The following is a 23,272-nucleotide window of genomic DNA, read 5'->3' on the forward strand; positions in this document are numbered from 1 at the left end:
ATGGATACTGAGTGTATACTATACCACTGAGCTACATTCCTGGCCATATGGTCTTAGTTTTTAACCACAGTCTACATCATTTCTTTTGGGGTTTTTGTTTGTTTCATCTCTGTGGTACTGGGGCTTGAACCCTGGACTTTGTGCATGGTAGGCAGGCACTCTGCCCCTGAGCTACATCCCAGACTCACATTATTTCTTTTGATGGGGCAAAATATAACTTTATTTATTCCTTTTCTTTTCTTAACATTGAAAAGTCATAGCATCTCTTTCTCTTAATACCACTAGTATTGAATCCCAAAACTAAAGTTTTATTGGATTAATTTGTAATATTTTCAGATGGAATATCAAAAGAAATCCTAAAGAAAATGCAAAGAAGAAATGATGACAAATCCATATCAGATGCACGAGCTCGTTTCCTTGAGAGAAAGCAGCAGAGGACACAGGACCACAGTGACACACTGAAGGAAACAGGCTAAGCAGTGAATCCTCTAATTCAGGAAGTAGGAAAAGCAGCCAGGAAATGTGCTTCTACTTTACCAGTTATTTCAGACAGCACTATGAAGAGGAAGTGGTCAGCATCAGTAAATAGCCTATGAGCTAAAAGCAAATCAAAGCTCACTGATACCAACAAATGAAACTTTGAAAGAAAAGATTGAATTGCATGGTCACAGGCATTGATACATGAAACCAATGAAAGACATACATGTAATATTTTCCTCACTTCAGTTTTGCTGGCCTTAACTGGTATCAAACGCTGTCATTGAGATATTTTCAAAGAACATTGAGTTGTATTTAATCAGCGTGTATTCCATTTGCATTGAAGCATTAAAAATTATTTTCCTTAAATCTCTTTAAGGCCTTCTTGTTGCTATTAGAATAGTGTTATATCAGGTATGTGACCATTTCCTTCAGAAGGCTGAACATAAGAGGTTTTTACTCAGCAATACTTAGATGTCTAACTGTTTAATTGCTACAGAGCTTTATAGATATTTAGAGAAAAGAATCAATTAGTAAATAAAATTGCCTATGTCAGGATTCTTTCTTGAATTAATATTAATCCTTAAATTGATTTTTCTGGGATTATACAAATTCCTTTTTATATAAAAATATATTGTTTAAAACAGTAGCTATAGCCATTAACCAAAGGACAGATGATATACATACATATATATATATATATATATAAAAGTTCTTTTTTAGCTGTACCTACATACTTGTATCAGCACCACGTATGTAGGTGTGGTAGTGCTTTCAAGTAACCCCTTCACCTAGCCTACTCTCTTGCTTCCAGCTGCTTGGGTAGGACCATTTAAACATCTATTATGTTGATCTTGAGATGGGATTTCAAAGCAACCAACACTATTTCACCAGTGTTTCTAATTGGAACCTTGAGGCTAAGTTAGTATTACACTCAGGCCACACTCAGCACTTGCCTACTCTTGTTTACTGCCTTGTATTCTAGTTATTTGTGTATTTGTCTGTCTGCCTCACTAGATTATACGCTCCTTGTGGGCAGGGACTGTCTTTTTCACCTTTGTATCTTTCATGACACCTAGCATAGTGCTTTACACATAGTAGTCAATGTTTGTTAAATAAAGCTTTTAGTGTCATTAAAACTTAAAAGATGATAAATGTGTGTTTTTAGATATTTTTGTGTAAAAACCAAGAGTGTGAATTTCTTTTAGGTATAACTAACTACTCTGGTCTAGTTTTTTCCTTTGGCATCTAAACAGCTTTATTTCCAGCACTAGAAACTACAAGTTTTGGGTTATTATTGTTTTGCGGTATTGGGAACTGAACCCAGGGCCTTGTGAATGCTAGGCCTTCAAGGACTATATCCCCAGTCCTTGAAGCCTTTCTTGAAAAAAAATCATATGAGGACCCCAATCCCTATGCCTTTCCTTGAAGGTGAGTAGTGATTGTTTCTCTGGACATTTTCAGCGTTGTTAATATGTTCACTTTTACCTTTAGTTATCTAGACACTGTCTTGTTTAGTCCTGTCAGTTTGTCTTCTTAGGTGTATGTTGTTGGTGTGTTTCTTTAAATGTGGTACAAGTATGTGTGTATTCCTAAAAAGAGAACTCTTTTAACTCAGTATTTATTTAGCACACATTCTAAATCTATAGTCTATATTCAAATTTCATCAATTGTCCCAATAATATATTCCCTAGATGGAGATTCATTCAAGGATCATGTATTGTTTTCAGTCTGTTTTAATCTGGAAAAGATCCTTAGTCTTCCTTTTTCCTTTACAGCATTAACTTTTTTTTTCTGCCCCCATAATATAGGTTAGTTATTTTATAGAAGGTCTCCAATTTGAGAATCTCTAATGTTTCCTTATGGTTAGGTGTATTTAACTGGAATACTGCATAAACGATACAGTGTCTTTTCTGGGTATAACAACTGAAGGTATGTGGTATTGCCCATTATCAGTGATAATTAGTTTTTGGGGGGAGGTTACTAGGGATCAAACCCAGGGGTGCTGTATCATTAAGCTACACCCCCAGCCCTTTTATTTTTTATTTTGAGAGAGGGTCTTCCTGAGTTGCTGAGACTAGTTCCAAACTTGTGATCCTTTTGCCTTAGCCTCAAAGTTGCTGGGCTATACATGTGATTTTAATTTCGATTATTTGGTTATGTTTTTTTTTCTTCAACCTAGTTACTCTTATAATTCGTAAGTAATTTAATAGGGAGGTACTTTCAGATTATGTAAAATATCCTCACAAAATATGAGGATTTATCATCAGTTGATGACTTTTTGCTTGAATCAGTTTTTTTTTTTTTTTTTTTTTTTTTGCAGTGCTGGGGATTGAACCCATGGCCTTGTGCTTGCAAGGCAAGCACTCTACCAACTGAGCTATATCCCCAGCCCTTGAATCAGTTTTATTTTAATGGTTGCCAGTTGGTGTTTATTTAAAAAAATTCTTTTCTATATTTATTTGTTGGTAGTATATTGTAAGGAAGGACATTCCTTAAAGGATGAATTTCCAATAAACAGATGAATGCTAGGAACAGCATGAATCAAGACTAAATTGGAAAGATTGGGAGGTATTTGAGAGGGTATTTGTACAAATAAACAGTCCAGTTTATTTGTACATAGTGTTATACATAGAAGGGGTAGTATGCTAAAAATGTTGGTAGAGGTCATTCTATGGAAAGCTTTGATTGCCAACCTTTTTGAACTATTCTGTAGGATATATGGATTTGTTAAAGAGAAATAACATATTCATAGTTTTTTTGTTTTTGTTTTTTTTTGTTTTTGATATTGGGGATTAAACCCAGGGGTGCTTTACCACTGAGCCACTACTTTCCATCCCTTTTTATTTTTTTGGTATTTTTAAATTTAGAGACAGGATCTCATTGAGTTGCTTAGTGCCTTGCTTTTGCCAAGGCTGGCTTTGAACTTTTAATCCTCCTGTTTCAGCCTCCGGAGCCACTGGGATTACAGGCATGTGCCACTGTGCCCCACTCCTTTTTAGTTTTTATTTTGAGACAGGGTCTCACTACGTTGCTGAGGCTTGCCTTAAACATGGAATCCTCTTGTTTTGGCCTCCTAAGCTGCTGGGTGACATGCACCACTGCATCCAGTGTTTTGAATTAATTGTGCCAATTCCCATTTTCATTGAGAATGCTCTAAGGGAGTAGTATCAAAGGAATACTTGATCTTATTAAGGCAAAAAGGTAGAGAGAGCCTTGAGAAAGGTGGTTTTAGAGGAGTTTGTTCCTAAAAGAATGTGAATGCACTTTCACGTGACTAAGACAAAATAAAAAAAAGAAAAATGTTATAATAGAAAAGCAGACCAAGGACATGTTAGTCATTTCATTAAAAAGGAAATACAAATGATCAGTAAACAAAAAATAATGAACCCTATTAATAATTAAGAAGATACAAGTGAACATAACAGTGAGATGCCATTGATTACTATCAGATTGTCAACAATTAATATTCCTGAAAAGTATTAGTAGAGAAGAATAAATTGTTCTTATTTTAGAGAATATTAGTAACATCTAGCAGAGTTAAAGATGTGTACAACCTGTGACCCAGTAAGAACACCCTAGATTTATGTCATAGCAACTTTATGAGATTATGTATACTTTTCCTCATAAAATTTGATTCTTGGAGGTTTAGCATTAATTGTTTTTCTTTGTTTTGGGGTGCGGTGGGGATACTGGGATTGAACCTAGAGGCGCTTTACTGCTTAAGTACATTCCTAGCCTTTTTTGTTTTTAAGACTTTGTCTCAAAAGTGGCTTATTGCCTTGCTGAGTGGTTGAGGCTGGCCTCAAACTTGTAATCCTCCTGCCTCAGCCTCCCAAGCTGCTGGGATTATAGGCATGCCTGGGTAGCATCAATTGTTGATATTAAATGTAGCATCTATAAAAATATTAAATAGAGAATTCGTTAAAATGCTTAACATACCATTGTTTTTAGTAGTAAAATATTGAAATGGTATACTCATGGATAGACATACACACATACATATGGCTAAAATATATAGCTATCAATAGGGAATGGTTGAATAAATTGTGATAATGTTCTTATGGTTGAATTCTGTATAGCAAGGAAAATAATTTTTGAGGCTCCTGATGCCTACTCCTAAACTTTTTTGCAGAACAGAAGACCCAGTTCACATTCCTATCTGCAGTGTTAAAAGTGCACTGTACCCTTGAGGTTCTTCATATTCTAATCAGACTAAAACATAGAGCCTTGTTATCTTACTTATTTAGATATTTAACACTTTCCATATGTTCAGACTGTCTATGAGAAATAATAAAATTATCTGATTAATATTTAATAAAGCCAGATAGTAAATACTAGTTTTTCCAGCTATACAATCTGTTGTAATGTCTCAGTTACTGTAATAAGAGCAACCACTCTCGATGCATTTATGCACCCAATGCATAAATGAATGAATATCACTTGTTCTAATAAAACTTTTATTAGAGAAAATGAAATTCAGGTTTCATATAATTTTTATGTGTCAGAAAATAATTTTTTTTTCGGTACCAGGGATTGAATCTAGGACACTTTACCACAGAATCCCATCCTCAGCTCATTTTTTATTTTTTATTTTGAGACATGGTCTTGCTAAGTTGTTGAGACTCAAACTTTTAATCTTCCTGCCTCCGTCTCCCAGTAGCTGGGATTATAGACATGTGCCATTGTACCTGGAAATAACTTAGGTTTTTGGTTTGTTTTGCTTAATCTACTTTTATCAGTCATAACAGGATGAGGCATTTAAAAAATAATTTCTAGTGTGTATTAGGTTTGGTACATATTCAGATTGGGCTATGTTCGTTAGGTGTACTGTACAAAAACTGTTCATTATGATGAACATGAGGCCTTTAAAATTTAGAATTTTTTTCCCAATATCAATGTTTTCTCAAAGCCTTTACAAAACAACTTAATGTCAAGTATTTAATTTTGTATTGTACTACTGAAAAATATTTGTCCAAGGTGCAAATTAGATTGTAATTCCTTCAAGCTTTATTAATGATTTAGCCAAAAACTTTTTTATCAAATGTCATTCTTTAGACATTCCAAAGAAGAATTTATTACCATTAATAAGGTGTGCACATTGCTATTGACACTGCATTCCCAGAGTGTGAGAAAACTTTTAAGATTGCTGAGGAAACTTGTTTGTGGAGCATGCTTTGCTTTTAATTGGAGACAATAATGACTCTAGATTAATAAAAAAAGGCACATATTTAGAAATGGGAGGGGTCAACAATCATTTCCCCACTCTTACCCTCATTGCCTTTTTGCTCTATTCATCTTTCCAGCTTCCCATGACTTGTTTTTGGATGGGAAAGGGATATTGTGACTTGGCATCTGACTCCTTATTGATCAGCAGGGTTAAAATGCTTCCGGGTTTTTTTGTCCACATCGCTCTGTGATGACTATATTTGTTTTTGTTTTTGGTAGTGGGGATTGAACTTAGGAGCACTTTACCACAGAGCTACATCCCCAGTCCTTCCTATGTTTTGAGATAGGATCTCGCTATATTTAAACCAACTTTCTTGAGATGACTTTTTAAGGTAATGTCTTAAGCAGTTTCATTCCTCTGTTGGGATGTGATTTTAACTTTTAGAAAATATGGGCGGGGCCTGTATAACATGACTGGTTTCCAGCTTGGATTCCCATAAGGCTAATCTTGACTTTTTACTTGGAACATGCTCCCTACTGATAAAGACTCACTCTAGCTAGGCATGGTGGTGCAAGCCCAAAATCCCAATTTGGGAGGCTTAGACAGGAGGATTACAAGTTTGAGGCCAACCTCAGCAATGTAGTGAGACCAGAACTCCAAAAATAAAAAGGGCTCCTGGGTTGGATCCCTGGTACCAAAAAAAAAAAAAAAAAAAAAAAAAAAAAGTAAAATCTCAGTTCTATTTCATATTAAAACAGAAAGGTCATTAAGATTTTTCCCCTTGCTTTTTAAATGCTTCTTTCATTTTTTTCATCCTTTGTTGGGAGTTTACCTGTAACCTACTTTGTACAGAACCAAAGTAATAGTGGACACTATGTTGACCAAGACCCAAGCAATACTCATTTTCTTACTGGCATGTGATAGGCTTGCTGCTCTTTATCTTGCTTGAAAAGATAAAGACCTAGTCTAATCCTGATGGGATTCATATCAGTAGCCCTAGGGAGAGCTGAGATGATTCAGAGCTGCTGTTTAAATGGCAAAAACAGTTATCTTACTTGGGTAATGCTCAAGTATTATCTCTTATGGCTTCACTATAATCTCAATTGTAAATATTTGGGACAAAATATGTTTTGAAGTTCTGCTTTTAATATTTGAGTTTGAATATCTGAGAGATGGTTTTGTGACTTTTTGCAATGTAGCTAGCTTAAGCTGTTTCCTTTTTTAGGTACTGGGGATTGAACCCAGGTACATTCTACCACTGAGCTGTATCCCCAGCCCTTTTTGTTTTTGAGACAGTGTCTCACTAACGTGCTCAGGCTGGGAACTTGTGATCCTCCTCAGTCTTTGGAGTAGCTGGGATTACAGGCATGCAAGCTGGCCTCAAGCTGTTTTTAAAAGGTCAGTTTAAGGTGGGGGAGCCTTGGTGCCAGGGCTTATTTAATATGAACAGCTATTGAGGAATCCTACAATAGGATTTTTTTGAGGTGTAAGGTGTCATACATACCCACACAGAAACACATACACACATCATAGTTCATAGTTCCTGCAACAAAATATAAAAGTAGTGGCACAATATAGGCTTCCTGTATAGATGTTGAAAAATTGGTGCTCCTGGAAATGACAGACCAAGCAATGCAGTTTTTGCTAATGAAACTTACTGCAACTGACTGCAAGGATCTACTGTTGATGGACATTGTGATTAAAATAGCTTAAAATTGAAAGAACCTGACTAATTTATCTTATTAATATGGCTACCTTACTAAGACACTTTCTAAAACCAAAGGCCAAGGTGATGATTCATACATTGCACCAGTCGGTTTGTTATAGTTAGAAAAAGATCTGGGTAGCAGGATTTGTTTTTGGTTGTCTATTCTGTCTTTTAACTTAAGGTGTGCCTGATAACAATGCCATTCACGTATAGCTTAGAAACCCCTCATCTTTTGGGGTTTTTAAACCAGAGATTTGAGAACCTTTCTCCTGCCTCTACACTGTTAGCAAGGACAGCATGTTCCCATAAAAAGCAGATTTATTACCCCAGCCCAAGCTACAGATCTTTAATGTGGGGTTTTTAGTTGTTTTTTAAATCATCTGTACCTTGTTTTTTTTCCTCTTGAAAAAATGTTGCATTGATTTTTAAGAGTATCGTGTTTTAAAATGATTCGGAATATCACAATCTATTTTTCTTCCTGAATGAGTTCTGAAAACAATGCATTCATTAGATTTCTACGTGTGATGACACAGCAGTCATTTTAACAGAATTTAAGTGCACTTGTTCGTCAGATATTTCACACCAAATATCAATTACTTTTGGGATTCTAAATGGACTTCCAGTCTGTATGAAAATGCAAGACACTTATTGATAAATTTTGGGCCCATTCTTGACGCAGCTCTTGTATCCCAGATTCTGATATTGAAAATTTAATTTACAGGACTGCATTACTCCAATAAAATAATAACTCCCTTAGGATTTTAATAAAGAACTTGTGCACTTCCAAGAAGGATTTAAAGCAGCTACTATTAGACTGGTATTAGAAAGGTCCTTTCAAATGTTGCAGAACACAGGACATCTTCAAGTGTTTGGCTTAACAAAGCAACATGAAATTTTGCAAGCATAACTTTACTACAATATGGTGGCAAGGCTCTTCTTTGTAGAACAGTCTCTGACTACCCTCTTACCTGCCAGATTGTTCTCTGATCCTCAGTATGAAAGACAGTGTTTGGGGAAAAATACTAAAAGCAACACAAATGACTAAGCAAACTTCTTTTAAGAAAAACTGCTTAACACACAAAATTACTGTATATCCAATAGGGTTTTATGCTCTAATTGAGAAGGGCACTGAAAAAATTATTGTGGACTTGAGTTTCTTCTCAAGGGCTTTCTGGGGAAGGAAAAAAAAATATCTTCAAGATGAAAGGCACGCAATTAAATTTTTGTCCTTTATTGGTACTATTAATAAATTATTACAGTTTATATTTTATCAAGAAAGCTCTGGGAAGGTTATTAATCGATAAGTAATGCCGTAGATACCTTAATGCTGTTGGAAGATACGATGCTCCGGCTTTGACGTGCTTACATCCCACACTGCTAACCTACAGGCAGTGTTGAGGTGGTCCCACCGAAATACACAGCTAATAATCCCTTTCCTTCAGGAAGACATGTCAGTCACCTTTAACGTAATCATAAAACTCTGTAAGATTCAACCCGGTATCGCTAAAGTCTGCTACAATTTTGGTGTAATCCTTCCGCGTTATTTTATGATACTTAAAATTCTTAAACGCCAAGCTGAGCACTAATAAACTAGACTGATACAAGCCCACCAAAATGTCCGCAGAAACGCTAAGGCTAGCTTGAGATACATCACCGATGGCCTTCACTGTCCTTTAAGCTAATTAAGTAACACCCGAAGAGAACGCTGGTTCTAGTCAGAATCCGCGCGTCAGGTTCTCCAACCGTCAGAAGGGCGTGTGTAAGGGCAGAGAGGATTTTAAACCCCATTTCATTCCCCCTCCCTGGGATGTAAGAAACCTCCCACTGCATGAAACTAGGCGGGGGAGGAGTGCTGCACCAGCTGCCAGGGGAGCGCTCTGCGGCGAGGCCGTTTCCCTGAGTCACCGAGAGGGCGGGAGGCAGGGCCCATCTGCCCACGCCACGTCCTCTTCATCAGGGACTCGGTCGAAATATGCAGGGGCCGCAGGCCAAGGAAGCAGCACACGCCATGCCTCAAGGAGGCCGAACAGTCACCTCATTCCCAGAACACACGGCATTTCCCTAGCACTCTCTCCATTCTGGCAGCAACCAACCCGTCACTGCCAGCATCACGTGCACCTGGAAGTGCGTGGGTGGGACCTAAAGCGCCTACGGAAATGACGTCGGTCGCCCCGAGTCGCATGATGTGGCAAAATGCAAAAAAAGTGGGGGGAGGGAAAAATAGCAGACTGGGGAAAGTGATGATTCTAAAAAAGTAGTCCCTCCGGTTCCTCTAGCTCCCTCTTGTCGCATCAGGAAGGGAGGCTTTCGGCGCACTGCGCCCCGAATTCCTGCGCCTGACAGCGATGCGGCGCTCCGTGGAGGGGTACATAAGTCGGAGGGGGTGAGGTGGTTGGGCGGAGTTCAGTCGCGGGATCCTTCCGCAGGGCTCAGCCGTTTCCGGAGTCTGCGCTGCGCCCGGTTCCGCCATTGCGGCTCTCCCGGCCCCTGGAGCCTCCGCCCCCGACCCAAGCTCTCTCGTCTGCCTGCCAGTTTCCTGCGTCCCCGGAGAGTATCCTGCTGAGCCCAACCTCCCCTTTCCCCCTCTCCTCCTCTCCCTCGGAGAGCCCGGGCAGCTACTGCCCCGCAGCCCCAGTGACAGGAGGAGACCATACCCCCCGACAGCGCCATGGCCCAGATTCTGCCAATTCGTTTTCAGGAGCATCTTCAGGTGCGGTTGGGACCAGGCTGGTGAGGGGTGTGGTGAGGTTGGTGGGAAGAAAGGAGGAAGCCGAAGTGTGGGCCCGAGCAGGATCGGATTGGGGGGGAGGGCCGGTTTTGGCGTAGATGGAAGAAGGGGCACTATCTTTGAAAGCGTAAAGGGTTAATGATGTGGGGGCTTGGTTGAAAATGACGAATCGGGGTGCAAAGGGGGCCGAAGGCAGGCCTGGGTCCAGGGGCCTCTGTCTTGTTCCTGGATGGCAAGAACTGCGCATACTAACTTCCTCCTCTTTATTTTATTCGGTTCATTCATTTGAGTAGGGGGTAAAAGCGGGGAACTATCCGGCGTTTCTCCCGGAGCAAGAATTCTCATCAAACCCTAGACCAGTGCAGGGCTGTCACCTTCCATTGCTCTTCTCTTTCCTTTACCCATCGTGTCTGCGCCCTAGAGTTGTGTGGCGGGTGGGTTGGGGAGGAGCAGCCTTTTTTCTTCCTCCTTCCACAGCTCACAATTGAGAAAGGCACCTTCCTGGGGGAGGGGGAGATGGCTTTGACTTGTCTTTTGCCTTTCCTGAGACAGTAGCAGCAGAAGGTCACGGAGGAATAGAAAGAGGATAAAATGGGGGAACGCATTTCTCCAGGCGGTGTCAATCTCATGAGTGCGTGGGGTCAAGGTCCCTAGGGGAACTCGCCTTTTTCTTTTTTTTTTTTCCTTGATTTCTTTGGGGGTGGTGTAACTCTTAATGTGTCTTTGATTCTAGAAGGTAGGAAGAGTTATTCGGAGAGTTATCTTGGGGCCTTCTGGAGTCTAGTAGGTAGTTGTGATTGTGGCCTTGAGTACTTCTCTCAGGGCTGCCTTAAATTGAATAGAACCCTGGGGATAGAGCACACCTGCTCGCGGTCGTGCGGGGTTAGTTGATCTGTAACTGGCTTCTTTTTAGTAGGTTCTAGAGTTGTTCCCCAAGGCGTTTTATCCTGGAGACAGCATGCCAGTGACCGACCTAGACAGGTGACCATTCGAGGGCTTCACCGAATTAAGCCTTTGCCGAACATCTGATTTTTCTGGTTCGATCCTGATTTGTACTTTGGCTGGAGTAATTTATTCATATTAATTTGCTCCCACCCCCACCCCAAATTCCCCCTTGAGCCTGCCTGGTGTTCGGCTCAGTCATCGGAAGGACTAATTTCATGATAGAGGGTGGTTTGATATAACACGAATATTAGTAACTTACTGGGCGCTCTTACCATTGAAGCCATTTTTATTTACTTTTCCCCATTGGTATAACATCCATAAAGGATTCTTGCTAATTAAAAGGTTTAATATTTAGGCTGTGAGTAAAATAAACTCTTGGTTCTTTACAGGTATTGACACATTTGCTTGCACTAGCAAGAAGTTATTTTCCTTTAAAACTTGAAATGTAAAAAATAATAAATCTTCACCTACATAATGAATTAAATGTTACTTTTTTCAGTTATCTCTAGTTTTCAAATAACTCATCTGACTTTGACAAGGAAAACAAAACTGGGATGTGATAGCATGTGCCTTTAGTTCTACCTTTTGGAGGAGGCTGAATCTGGAGGATCACTTGAACTCAGGAGTTCCAGATCAGCTTGGGCAACATAGCAAGACCCCTATCTCAAAAAGCAAAACAAAAACGTTGTTTTACAAAAGTTTAAAAACTGTTAAGGGATTGAGTGAAGAAGTTATTTTTTGTGCTAAATTCGGGTTTAATTGTGATTACCTCTCTTAAAATGGGGTGGTAAATGAATGTGGAGGATTGGGGATTACGAAGGTGACACTTCGTGGATATGAAGGAAAAAACGCAGGTTTGTCCTCAAACTGAAGAGCATCTGAAGTATCTTTCTACAGACAAATATATGTACATCATATACAAAAGAAACAGGTACAGCTACTTTTTCCTTTCTTTTCCTTCTCTACTGGGACTTGAACCCAGGGATACTCTGCTACTGAGCTACATCCCAGCCCCTTTTTATTAATTTTGAGACAGTCTGGCTAAATTGCCCAGGCTGGCCTCTAGCTTGCCTTAGCCTCCCAGGTAGCCACTACACTTGGCTTAGTTTTTCATTTCTATTAAAGAGGAGAAAAGAATGGTTAAATAGTCTCAAAGATTGGAATCCAGCCTTGTCACTAATTAAAGACAGATTTAATACAGGTCTGATTTTTAATTGTGGTTTCTGCAGGTCCTTGAGCTAAGCTATTTGCTATCAAATAATTTGAAGATTTTTGAGTATAAAGCAGCTTTGAACATAAACGTGAATTCTGACATCCATTTTTTGGAATGCTATGTCATCACTAAACTTAAGCTTAGCTAGCTAGTATGACTGTATGTTCTTGTAAATAGTGATTAATTGCATGAAAATCCCAAAATCACCAACCTCTTTCAGAATAATGCATCTTCTGACTTCACATTTTTATTTCCTCTTTTTAGAAATTAATAAGGATTATGTTAATTGGCATTTTAGGTCTTTGACCTCTGAGTCAGTTTGCTAAGTAGCAGAAATGTTCTGAAACACTTAGGATAAAAACGGAAATAAGAAATGAGAAACTTGAGCGTAGATTTAGCTGTGGAACTTAAGAAAGCAAACTGTCAATTAATTTATTTTTATGCCCCCTACCTGCATTGTCCAGCTGAAGAATCAGTCACTAAGGCCTGAAACTACATTTTATGAATGTTAAGTTATGAAGGAATTTTTTTTTCCATGTATGGATTTTAGGCTGATGGCAGTCAACAAATAATTGCCAATTTGGGCAAGACATTGCTGGAGTTGCAGATTCTGAACAAATCCTTGGCTACATATAAAATATTGCCTGCAATTTTCAATTCTTGGCATAGAAAGTGTCTTTATGCCAATTGGCACATTCTGTTGTGTTCCTGGGCTCTTTAGAGCTTTCCATTACAAATCTCACTCTCTTCCTTTTAATGCATACATGCAGGCTTGAAATGTGTTGTTGGGTTGAATGTAATGAGCTAAGATTAATTTGGTTTGCAAAAGGAAAGCAATGTTAAGCATTACTAGGGTGTGTTACATGCTTAGCTGGAGTTGTCTGGAAGAGGCAGACCGTCTGGAATTATGCTACAGTCTACCCTGTGAATAGCTTCCAAACTTAAGATATATTTTTCAGAATTTTCTTAATGGTCAGTTCACTCAACTTAAAGGGGTATGGCTGACTTTAGTGAAAGTACTTTCACTCTGATTAGGATATAATTCAGGACATGGAACTGTGTGTGTTACAGCACCACAATCTTTTTCCATTTTAGTATATAGTGAAATTTGATTTTAGGAAGCTTGATACTTTGCTCTTGGAATATTCTGACCACAGTTGAAATTTATATGTTGGTTTTCAAAAGTTCAAAGGTTCCATTTACATTTAGTTCTCAGCTTTTTTTTTTCCCCCCAATATTTTTTAGTTGTAGGTGGAGATAATTCCTTTATTTTATTTTTATTTGCTGCTGAGGATTGAACCCAGGGCCTCACATGTGCTAGGCAGGCACACTACCACTGAGCCACAACCCCAGCCCAATTGTAAAATTATTTTTAAATGATTGTGTTCAACAGTATACAATACCTATTTGGGATTATATGTAACAGATGTATTTCTGTGTGTTAGAGATGAGGTTCTTTGCAACTTCTGATTGTTATTGTCCAGTAGAACTTTCTTCGGAGATGGAATTGTCTATTAGTTACACAGGGATAATGAGCACTTGAAATGTGCTTAGTGTTACTGAGAAACTCAATTTTTGCTTTTATTTCTTTTTAGTTCATTTTAAATTTTAAAAGTCGAGTGTGTATTGACAGCCAACATTGAATTGCACAATTGATGTGGGCCATACGGATGTGCTTTGTAGAAATGAAAGTTTATCTGGCTACCCATGTTTATATATGTAGAACATTTTGATAGCAAAAAATAAAACACTCATCATCCAAGGGTTAGTCAAATACTGTCTCTTTTGGGAAGGACTGATAATAAATGATAATACTGCTAAGTGTACGGGATAGCAATAGACTTCTTGAGAGCCTGTTAGGTGTCTGGGTACTTTCAGATCTTCAATCAATCCCCCCAAACACCTTTTTTTCTTTTTTTAAATTACAGTAAAGTTAAACTTAAAACAACAACAACAACAACAACAAAAAAAAACTCAGTATTTAACCTCTGAGCCACATCCCCAGCCCTTTTTAAATATTTTATTTAGAGACAGGGCTTCACTGAGTTGTTAAGTGCCTCCCTGAGTTGCTGAGGCTGACTTTGAACTCCAGATCCTCCTGCCTCAGCCTCCAAGCCTCTAGGATTACCGATTTGCACCACCAGTTCAGACCCAGACACCTTTCTTAACAATTGAAGTAAGTGAGAATCCAAGTAGTGCCCAGGGACCATGATGTCTGAATGGGGTTTGTCCTTAAGAGACAGTATCCTAGTGTGCTGTTCTTCTTTAGGACTTTGGCCTAGAGACAGAATTCTTTCTACTTGCTTAAAATGTAGTTAATGATGTGATACAGTGGACAGAACAGGTGTTTGGTGGTTGTTAAGACCAGTGCTGTCTAATAGAAAAATAATGTGAACCTCATTTGTCGCTTTAAATATTCTAGTGGTCATGTTAAAAGTAAAGTGCAGGTGAAATTAATTTTAATATTTTATTTAACTAATACCAAAATCATTTCAGTGTGTAATCAGTATAAACTTTACTAATGGACTTTTACATTTCTTTTTTGTTTTTTCTTTTGGTACCAGAGATTGATCCCAGGGGTGCCTAATCATTGAGCCACATCCCAGTCCTTTTGATTTTGTTTTTGAGACAGGGTTTTGCCAAGTCTTAGGGCCTTGCCAAATTGCTGAGGCTGGCTTGGAATTCTTACACACCACACACACATCATGGTGGGATTGCAGGCTTGTGCTACTGCACCAGACCTGTTTTACATTTCTTTCTCCCTAAATTCCAAAATCTGATTTTACACTTAGAGAGCATGTCAATTCAGATAATGTTTTTATTTGAAATACTTTATCTGTTTAGAGTTCATAAAATTTACAATTGAAAAAGCAGATTTGTGTACTTAGTTTATTCCAAATATATTTGTTTTCCAGTTTAATCAATTATCTGTTAATTATTTGATTTTAATTAATTTAAAATCAGTCATAGCTGCATTTCAGGTGCTCAGTATCTTGTGACTACATATGAAAACACAGGTTAGGACTTTGTTTCTTTTTATCTGTAAAATAGGCGTACTGCCTCATAAAGTTAACGTGAGGATATGAGATCATATATGTGAAAGTACTTTAGGAACATTAATTTTTAGGTGTATAACTTTTGCCCAACACATTTCATTCAAGTATCTCAATCAGTGACAATACCTTGTGTGTGGACCTGGATTTATTTGGGGTTAGTGCATTAACTCTAAATTTGAGAATTTACTGCATTTCAGGAACTGTATTAGACTGTAGGGTTAAAGTGGTAAATGAGAGGCTACTTCATGGTTGCATTGATGTCTGATTGTGAATCTTTATGTATTTGAATATTCGATATACAGGATTTAATACAAATACTAATATGTTTAAATAAATTGATGGCACTCTGAAATTGTACCCCCAAAACAAAATTTGTCTTATGTTACATTCTATGAGTTCTCGTTGTGTGCCTTTGGTACTTTGTTTTGTTTTGGTACTGAGAATTGAGCCTAGAGGCACTTTACCATTGAGCTACATCACCAGCCCTATTTTATTTTATTTTATTTTGAGACAGGTCTTGCTAAGTTACTGAGGCTGGCCTTGAAATTATGGTCCTCCTGCCTCTGCTTTCCGAGTTGCTGGAATTACAGGCATGTGCCCTTTGGTACATTTTTAATTAGTATAATTATATAAATGTTCTTTTAAGGTGGTAATGTTTTAAGTGAATATTCTCACTTAGATGGGAAATAAATTCGTAGCTTATGTTTTAGCCCTTTATCCCCTTTATGTTCAAATGATGCTGTTTTTCCAAATTCATATATATGCTGTGCTAAAACTACATAAATCAACTTGTCTTGTGAGCTAGGGCAAAGTTCATAGGTCTAGATGTCATCCACTATCCCCCAACCCATAGTAGCTTTGTGATGTTAGGAAACTTGGATCTGTCAAATGTGGATTTTAGGAATCTCTTATGTTGTCATTTTATGTTTATTATCCCATTTAATTAGCAAGAGAACCCCTTTTGGGGTAGGTATGCTTTGCCTTATTTTATAATGGGGAACCTAAAGTTCATAACAAGTACCTTAAAAGGTAGTGGGTGTTAGACTTTAATTTTTCTTTTAATTTGGCATAGATGCCTCTTGGTGAATGATCTGTGTAATTTGAAATGCAAAATATACCACGATTATTTGTATCTGTGCCATAATGTTCTTTGATATGCACATACTGGAAGTTTGTTTTTAGGGCAGTACTTTTTATATTTTAAGAAAAGTAGGGGACAATGACTATGTAGGCCTTGAATGATTATGTAGACAGTATCTTTAAAAGGTTTTATCCAAGTTCCCAGGGCAAAATTGTGCAGAATAATTAAGATCAGGTTAACTTGTAACCAGGATTATCTATATTACTCTCATAAGGCTGAACTTCGGAAACTTTTCTACAGACTTTAATGACAAGAATGTGTTTCTTTTGAAGTCACTTGTGAAAGCAGGATATTTGTTTTCTCTTTCAGGATACATTCATCTTTCTGTGTTTATACTAATGTAAAACATGAACTCCTGAAGAGAACAGTTGTGCTTGAGGAGGGCTGTGGAGGACAGTGGGAGTAGACCATGCTTACCCAATTTGAGTACTCTGGTGGTAGATGGGGGAAATGGTTGCAAAGTTGTATGGTTCTACTTGGAGGCAGAACTGCCAGTGATATTGGTACTTCCTGTTCAGAATCAATAAGCAAATAAAGGCTTGTCTTTAAAGTCTGAGTAAAGAAGATTTTAAAGATTGTTTGTGAAAGAATAGGAACCAAGTTCATTAAAACCACATTTCATCCCATTAAAAAAAATTGACTCTGAGGTATGCAATTCTGGAAAATGTGTCAGATGTTTAATCTGGGCTTTATTTGATTATGTCAAGTTTTTAGCTTGTTTCAACTTCTTCATTTATTAAAATAGTACTTCCTGGTAGTTGTGAAATTGGTATAGGTTTGTTTATAGCATAATGCTTAGTCCATACAGAAACTTAAATATTGGTTCATCCCTTCTGCCCTGAGGGAGTCTTCTTTTATCTACTCCATGAACATATATACCATGCTAAAGGCAAAAGACAAAACTAAAGTCTGTTCTGTTATTGAAACCATGTTCTTGGAATTGCACCAGTCTTTTCTCTTTCTTATTTTCTACATCCAGACCATTCCTGGAGTAGAGAAAGGAAGAAATATTGTTGTTCTGTACACTGGGGGTCCCAAATAATTGCAGTTTTGAATACCCTTTGTCTCTTGAAACTGGGAATCATAACAGATGAAAAAATGGAGTTGGTTAAGAGTTGCTTTTATTTCTGATCAGCTGCCCATCTGAGGAAACCACCGAAGTAGAGTAAAGCCAAAGACAGTTCATGTGTACTTAGCTTAGCAAACAGCCAACTTTGAATATGTCTTTCTCCAGGCTGTATTATTCTAGATTTGGCCATATTGAACTATGGAAACCTTTTTATTTTTTCACATCATGTGTGTAATGTGCTGATATTGTAACAAGGTTTAGAGGGAGGCACATCTCACACAAAAGCATGAAAATCCAGTCATGCTTATGAACCAGATAGATCTAGTAATTTCTTCCTCTGCGTATGACCTCACGATTTGCAACTGTTGAATGTCACAAACATCTTAAATATTTCTCAAAAAGCAATCTATAAGGGTACATTTCTGGAGATCATAGTTCAAATCCAAAGATTAGTTGAAAAAACTAATTGCAAATGGGAATTTGATGCTTGTAATAAAATTCCCATGATTACACCATAATAGTTTTTTTTTTTTTTTTTTAAAGCTCTTTGGACTGGAGATGACTTTCTAGTACTAATGAAGACACTAATATCAAAATTGCATATGAAGAGAATCTTTATCCATTTTCTCTTGTTGTAACTAAATATTTGGGACTTGGTAATAAAGACAAGAAGTTATTTGGCATATGGTGGAGGCTGGGAACTTACAAGAGCATGTGGGCATTTATTCTGTATCCGGTGAGGATCTTCTAGTTGCGTTATATCATGGTGGAGGGCATCACGAGGCAAGCTAGAACAAGTGAGCTAATTTTGGTCTCTTATAAAGCCACTAATGCCATTGTTGGGACCCTACCCTCATAACCTCATTTAATTATTGTTACCTCTCAAAGACTACCTCCAAATACTATTAGCATACCACTTTGGGGCTTAAGTTTCCAATGCATGAGCTTTTGGGGGATTCATTCAAATCCCATAGTAAGGAGTTTAAATAAAATGTTTTTTGAAAGGAGAAGTGTAGAAAAAACTTCCAAGTTATAAAAACATTTCCAAGTTATTAATTTTGTAGTTTTGTTTATATAAACTAAGTCAACTGATGACTTGAATTATAAATTAGCTTATTATTAGATAGACTTAGTTTTTACCCTGGGAATTTATAGTTTAAAGGAGCCAAAAGCCTTTTTTGTTGTTGTATTTTGGTTTTTTCTTTTTTTAATGCTGGGCATCACCTGTGCTAAGTAATAACTCTACCTCTGACTTACACTGCTGACCTCAAAAGTCTTTTCAAGATAAAATTCATAAAACAAACAGAATTAACCTTATTTATTTACTGAGTTGAACCCAAGGGTACTTTATCAGTGAGTCACATCCCCAGCCCTTTGTCATTTTTTATTTTGGAATAAGGTCTTGCTAAATTGCCCAGGCCTCAAACTTGAGATCCTCCAGCATCAGCCACCAAATTGCTGGGATTACAGACATGTGCCACCAGACCCAGCAAAATTCACTCCCACTTTAAAGTGAATAATAGTTATGTAGTACATTTACAATGTGCCACTATCACCTGTATCTAGTTCCAGAGCATTTTCATCATCTGAAAACTCTCTATCCTTAAGCAGTTTTTCATCCTCCTGTATCTTGGCAACTGATGTACTATTCTGGATATTTTATGTAAATGGAATTATACAACATTTGACCTTTTGTTTCTAACTTCTTTCACTAAGCATAATTGAGGTGTACAGCACATCTTGATACTTGGTTCCTTTAGCTTAATAATACTCCATTGAATGGATATATCACATTTTATTTCTCCTTACCTTTCATCAGTTGATGGATATTTGAGTTGTTTCTACCTTTTAGCTATTGTGAATAGTGCTGCTGTGAATATTTGTTTGTTTTTGCTTTTGGTGCTGTTGAGATTGAATGCTAGGTCTGCTTTATGCTAGGCAAGTGCTTTATCACTGAGCTACATCCCAAGCCCTTTTGTGTAAATTTTTGGTTGAATTCCTGTTATTAGTTGTTTTGGATCTGTGTGAGGGAGTGGAATTGCTGGGTCATACAGTAATTCTTTTAATTTTCTTTTCTTTTTTTTCTTAATGTTCTTTTTAGGGGACCTCCAAACTATTTTGTGCAGTGCCTGTACCATTTACATACCCTTGAGCAGTATACAAAGGGTTCATTTTCCCTTTATACTTGTCAAAAGCTTTTTTTTTTTTTTTTTGTGGAACTGGGGATCAAACCTAGGGATGCTTTACAGATACCTCCCCAGTTCTTTTTATTTCTCAGTGAGACCCTATCTCTAAGTAAAATACAAAATAGGGCTAAGGATGTTGCTCAGTGGTCAAGCACCTTTGAGTCAATCCCCAGTGGGGGCCCCCCCCATAAGAAGAAGATGGTGTCTTATTAAGTTACTTAGGGTATCACTGAGGCTGGCCTTGAACTTGTGATCCACTTATGAGTTTCCAAAGTTTCTGGGATTACAGGCATGCACCACCACACCCTATTTGTCAAAGTCTTTTTTTTTTTTTTTTTTTTAATGGTGCTGGGGATTGAACCCAGAGCCTTGTGAGCACAAGTCATGCCCTCTACCAACTGAGCTATATCCCCAGTCCTCAAAAGCTTTTTTAAGTGTAGAGAGAATAGTCTTATTGGGTATGGAGGGTATTTTCAGGTCTACCTATTTTCTCTGACATTGTATCCCTGAGCTCTCTTAAATTGTCTATCCTGTTTGAGGTTGCATTTTCATTTCTTCTGAGACATCTGGGTGAGCCATACATTCTGTTACTTCATGGCACCATAATAATTGCAGTGTACCTGTTTGCTGTACACTGAGTGAAAAGGAACATCGCATTTACAGTAGAATTCTCTGTGCTTTAGCTTTGGGCCTGGCACTCAGGAACTGCCCAGTATCTGTGTAAATTTGAGATTATTGGGGAAAAACTACTACAGGACTAGAAAGAGACCTGAAAAATACTTAAGATAAGTTTTTTTGCTTGGAACTGGAAAAAAGCTTTAGAAAACTGTTAGTATCATCAGAGGCATACAGAAAAATTATTATGATAGAAATAAGGATCTGTAGAGATAATGAATTGCAATAACAAAATTTAAAAAATGATCTTGATGGCAATTAAAAGCAGAATTGTTTCTGCAGTGAGCAACATGGAAAGATTATTGGAAGACTTCTTTTTTTAGACTTTGAATTCAGTGGTAAATCCCAGAATTAAATAAGGGGGGATGCGATAGAAGGTTACAAATTTAAGAATTAGAGAAAACAAAATAATTGGAATGGAAGCAGTTTTCAGACAGTGGAAGAAAACTGTACTGATTGGAAGAAAGCAAAATTAGAAGGGACAGACGTGGGTAAATTTTAGTACCATGAATTAAAACTACAAACATCCAGGGCATACCCTCTCCCTGATCAAAAAAATCAAGGTGCCCTTCTTTTTATAACACTAAATTTTAGAGTGAAGCAAGTGTCTACATGATTTTGAGATGGAATGTTTTTTCCCACTTTTTTAGAGGACATGAGCTATAGTTTGAACACTCCAAGATCCTTTGAGCCTAAAGTCTATTTTTTCCCCTATAGATTTATTTTTTATAAGTAGTATTGACAAAGTTGCAATTTTAAATTGCCAAATAATAGGTGCTTAATAGATATTAAGACAAATCATCATCTGATAATTTTAATGTTGATTCGGATTCCCTGAATTTTTAATATTAAATAATTTTGAGGTAGCCAGTAACTCTTCATGCTCAGTGTTAGTTACTTCATTTATTTGAATTTGAAATTTGTGGCATTTAAGTTCACAAGAACATACTTTAATAAGTCAATTGTAAAATAAGATGGTTCTGGTCTTGTAACCAGTAGAGCTGTAAGGATGATCATACTTTAAATGAGTCAACTTGAAAAATGAGTGATACTGTATACTATCTGATTTCCTAGCCGGTCTGTCAGTATAGGGTAGAAAATGTGTGGTTGTGTGCAGCAGTGATAGAGATGAACTTAAAAGCACCTTTGTCTAGAATGAAGTTTCTTTAGGACCTTTAAAGCCATAACTATAAGGAAACTGGACAGACATTTTAGTTACTCCTACCAGGAAACCAAGCCCTTGGTGTTTGCCCAGGTCCATTCAAATCATCCTTTGAAGGTCTTCATGTTGAGTTAGCACCAAGTATTATAATCTTGAACCATTGAAGTAAGCCTTTTTTTCTTTTTTTTTTTTTTTTTTTTTTTAATGGAGGCTTGATATGTTCTACTCCCTACCACCCATATATAATTGATTGCAACTCTGGTAGCATTTGGTGGTTCTGTGCCAGCTGAATGGCATTTATGCAGGAATGGGCATGATCTTGGAAAGTCATTCCCATCTCAAAAGATTTGGGACATAAAACCTTCCCTGTATTTTCCTGGATCATGTTCAAAATTGATCTAACATTTCGTCTTAATTTGGAATTTAAAAAAAAAGAGTGTCAAATTTAAAGTTTAAAAATTTTTCAGTCTCTAGTAGTTTATAAGTAGGAAAAGTTCTTTAGGTCTTTGAGTCTCCTGGTAGTTTGTCAAAGCTAACAGTCGTGTCTCTGGCTGTGATTTCTTTCTGAAGGGATTGCTTGCAGTTTGAAGAGAGTAACATTCAGAAATTCTCCTTAGAGACAAAGATTCATTCCTTCAGAGGCTAACAAGGTTAAGAAACAAATTTGTATGTTTAAGTGTGAGGTCAGCAAAGATTAAAGCTGTGTTTATTTGTTAGGTGAAATCTGTGGAGCCCACAAAAAACAATGGCTGGTATCCTGTTGATGGAAGAACTGAAGGAATGCTGCATTCTCAGCATTTTTCTTCATTTCCTGTAGAATACAGCAACTGCAGTTTTTATTTGACATTCTGCTAGTTTCCAGGAAGGGCTTAATGAAGAAACACCAACTTTTTTTTTTTTTTTTTTTCTTTCAAGTTCTAGAGATTGAACCTAGGAGGCACTCTTCCTACTTAGTTAATATCCCCCAACCCTTTTTTATTTTTTATCTTGAGACAAGGTCTCACTAAATTGCCCATGCTCGCTTCAAACTTCTGATCTCCCTGACAGCTTCCTGAGTCGCTGACATTACAGGTATGCACCACTGTACCAGGTTTCTCAGATCCCATGCTCTCCAACATTATGATTGATACCAGTAAAGGTAACAGATGTTTGGGAGTATTTATTTATTTATTTGGTGCGGGATATTGAACATGGGACATTTTACTACCAAGTTACATCCTCCATCCTTTTTGGTTTTCATTTTGAGGCAGTTTTGCTAAGTGGCAAAGGTTGGTCTTGAACTTGTAATCCTGCCTCAGCCTCCCAAATTGCTGGTATTACAGGGATTACAGGTGTGTGCCACCATTCCTGACTCTGGAGTTTTTAAAAGAAAGCCTGCTGAATGAAATACTTTGGATAGGAACTTTAAAACAAATCTCGAAGCACATACTGTAAAATTCCTGTATTGGGAGATTAGTGGTACCATCAGTAGATCTCTAAAATTGTTGACCTTTTCACTGTATTGGTAACACCAGAGTCCTTTTGATATAGAAGTCACAGAAAAGATAACTGAAACAATACTATACCTAGAACACTTGCAAAGTAGCTTCATCTGAAATTCAGTAGCTCATACAGACTTCCTTAGATTTTTATTATTTGGATGAAACCAGAAGGAAGACTCTGGAAAGTATAAAGCCAAACACTAAATGTGGGAATATAAGTTCTTAGTAATGCTGTCACGAACACGAATTTTAATTTTCAGT

General features: G+C 37.4%; 2 protein-coding genes and 1 non-coding gene across 4 annotated transcripts in view; 2 read left to right on the forward strand and 1 right to left on the reverse strand.

The window, feature by feature from the left end:
- The window catches only part of Dhx40 (DEAH-box helicase 40), a 39,005-nt gene extending 38,155 nt beyond the window's left edge, over positions 1 to 850 (forward strand). For both annotated transcript variants that reach the window (XM_047547365.1, XM_047547366.1), the window contains one exon: positions 337 to 850. In XM_047547365.1, the coding sequence (XP_047403321.1) occupies positions 337 to 476 (140 nt within the window). In that variant the 3' untranslated portion in view covers positions 477 to 850. The remainder of the gene's footprint in view (positions 1 to 336) is intronic.
- An 8,825-nt stretch (positions 851 to 9,675) lies between these two features.
- Cltc (clathrin heavy chain) overlaps positions 9,676 to 23,272 on the forward strand; it is a 64,277-nt gene continuing 50,680 nt past the window's right edge. Inside the window, 1 exon segment of the mRNA XM_047543684.1 lies at positions 9,676 to 10,065. Coding sequence (XP_047399640.1) covers positions 10,024 to 10,065 — 42 coding nt within the window. The 5' untranslated portion in view covers positions 9,676 to 10,023.
- LOC124981578 (small nucleolar RNA U13) lies at positions 17,729 to 17,828 on the reverse strand. The gene has a single exon (XR_007108083.1). It is a non-coding gene; the product is annotated as a small nucleolar RNA U13 (small nucleolar RNA).

This window comes from Sciurus carolinensis, chromosome 3 (genome assembly GCF_902686445.1).
Source record: "Sciurus carolinensis chromosome 3, mSciCar1.2, whole genome shotgun sequence".
NCBI classification, from domain to species: domain Eukaryota; kingdom Metazoa; phylum Chordata; class Mammalia; order Rodentia; family Sciuridae; genus Sciurus; species Sciurus carolinensis.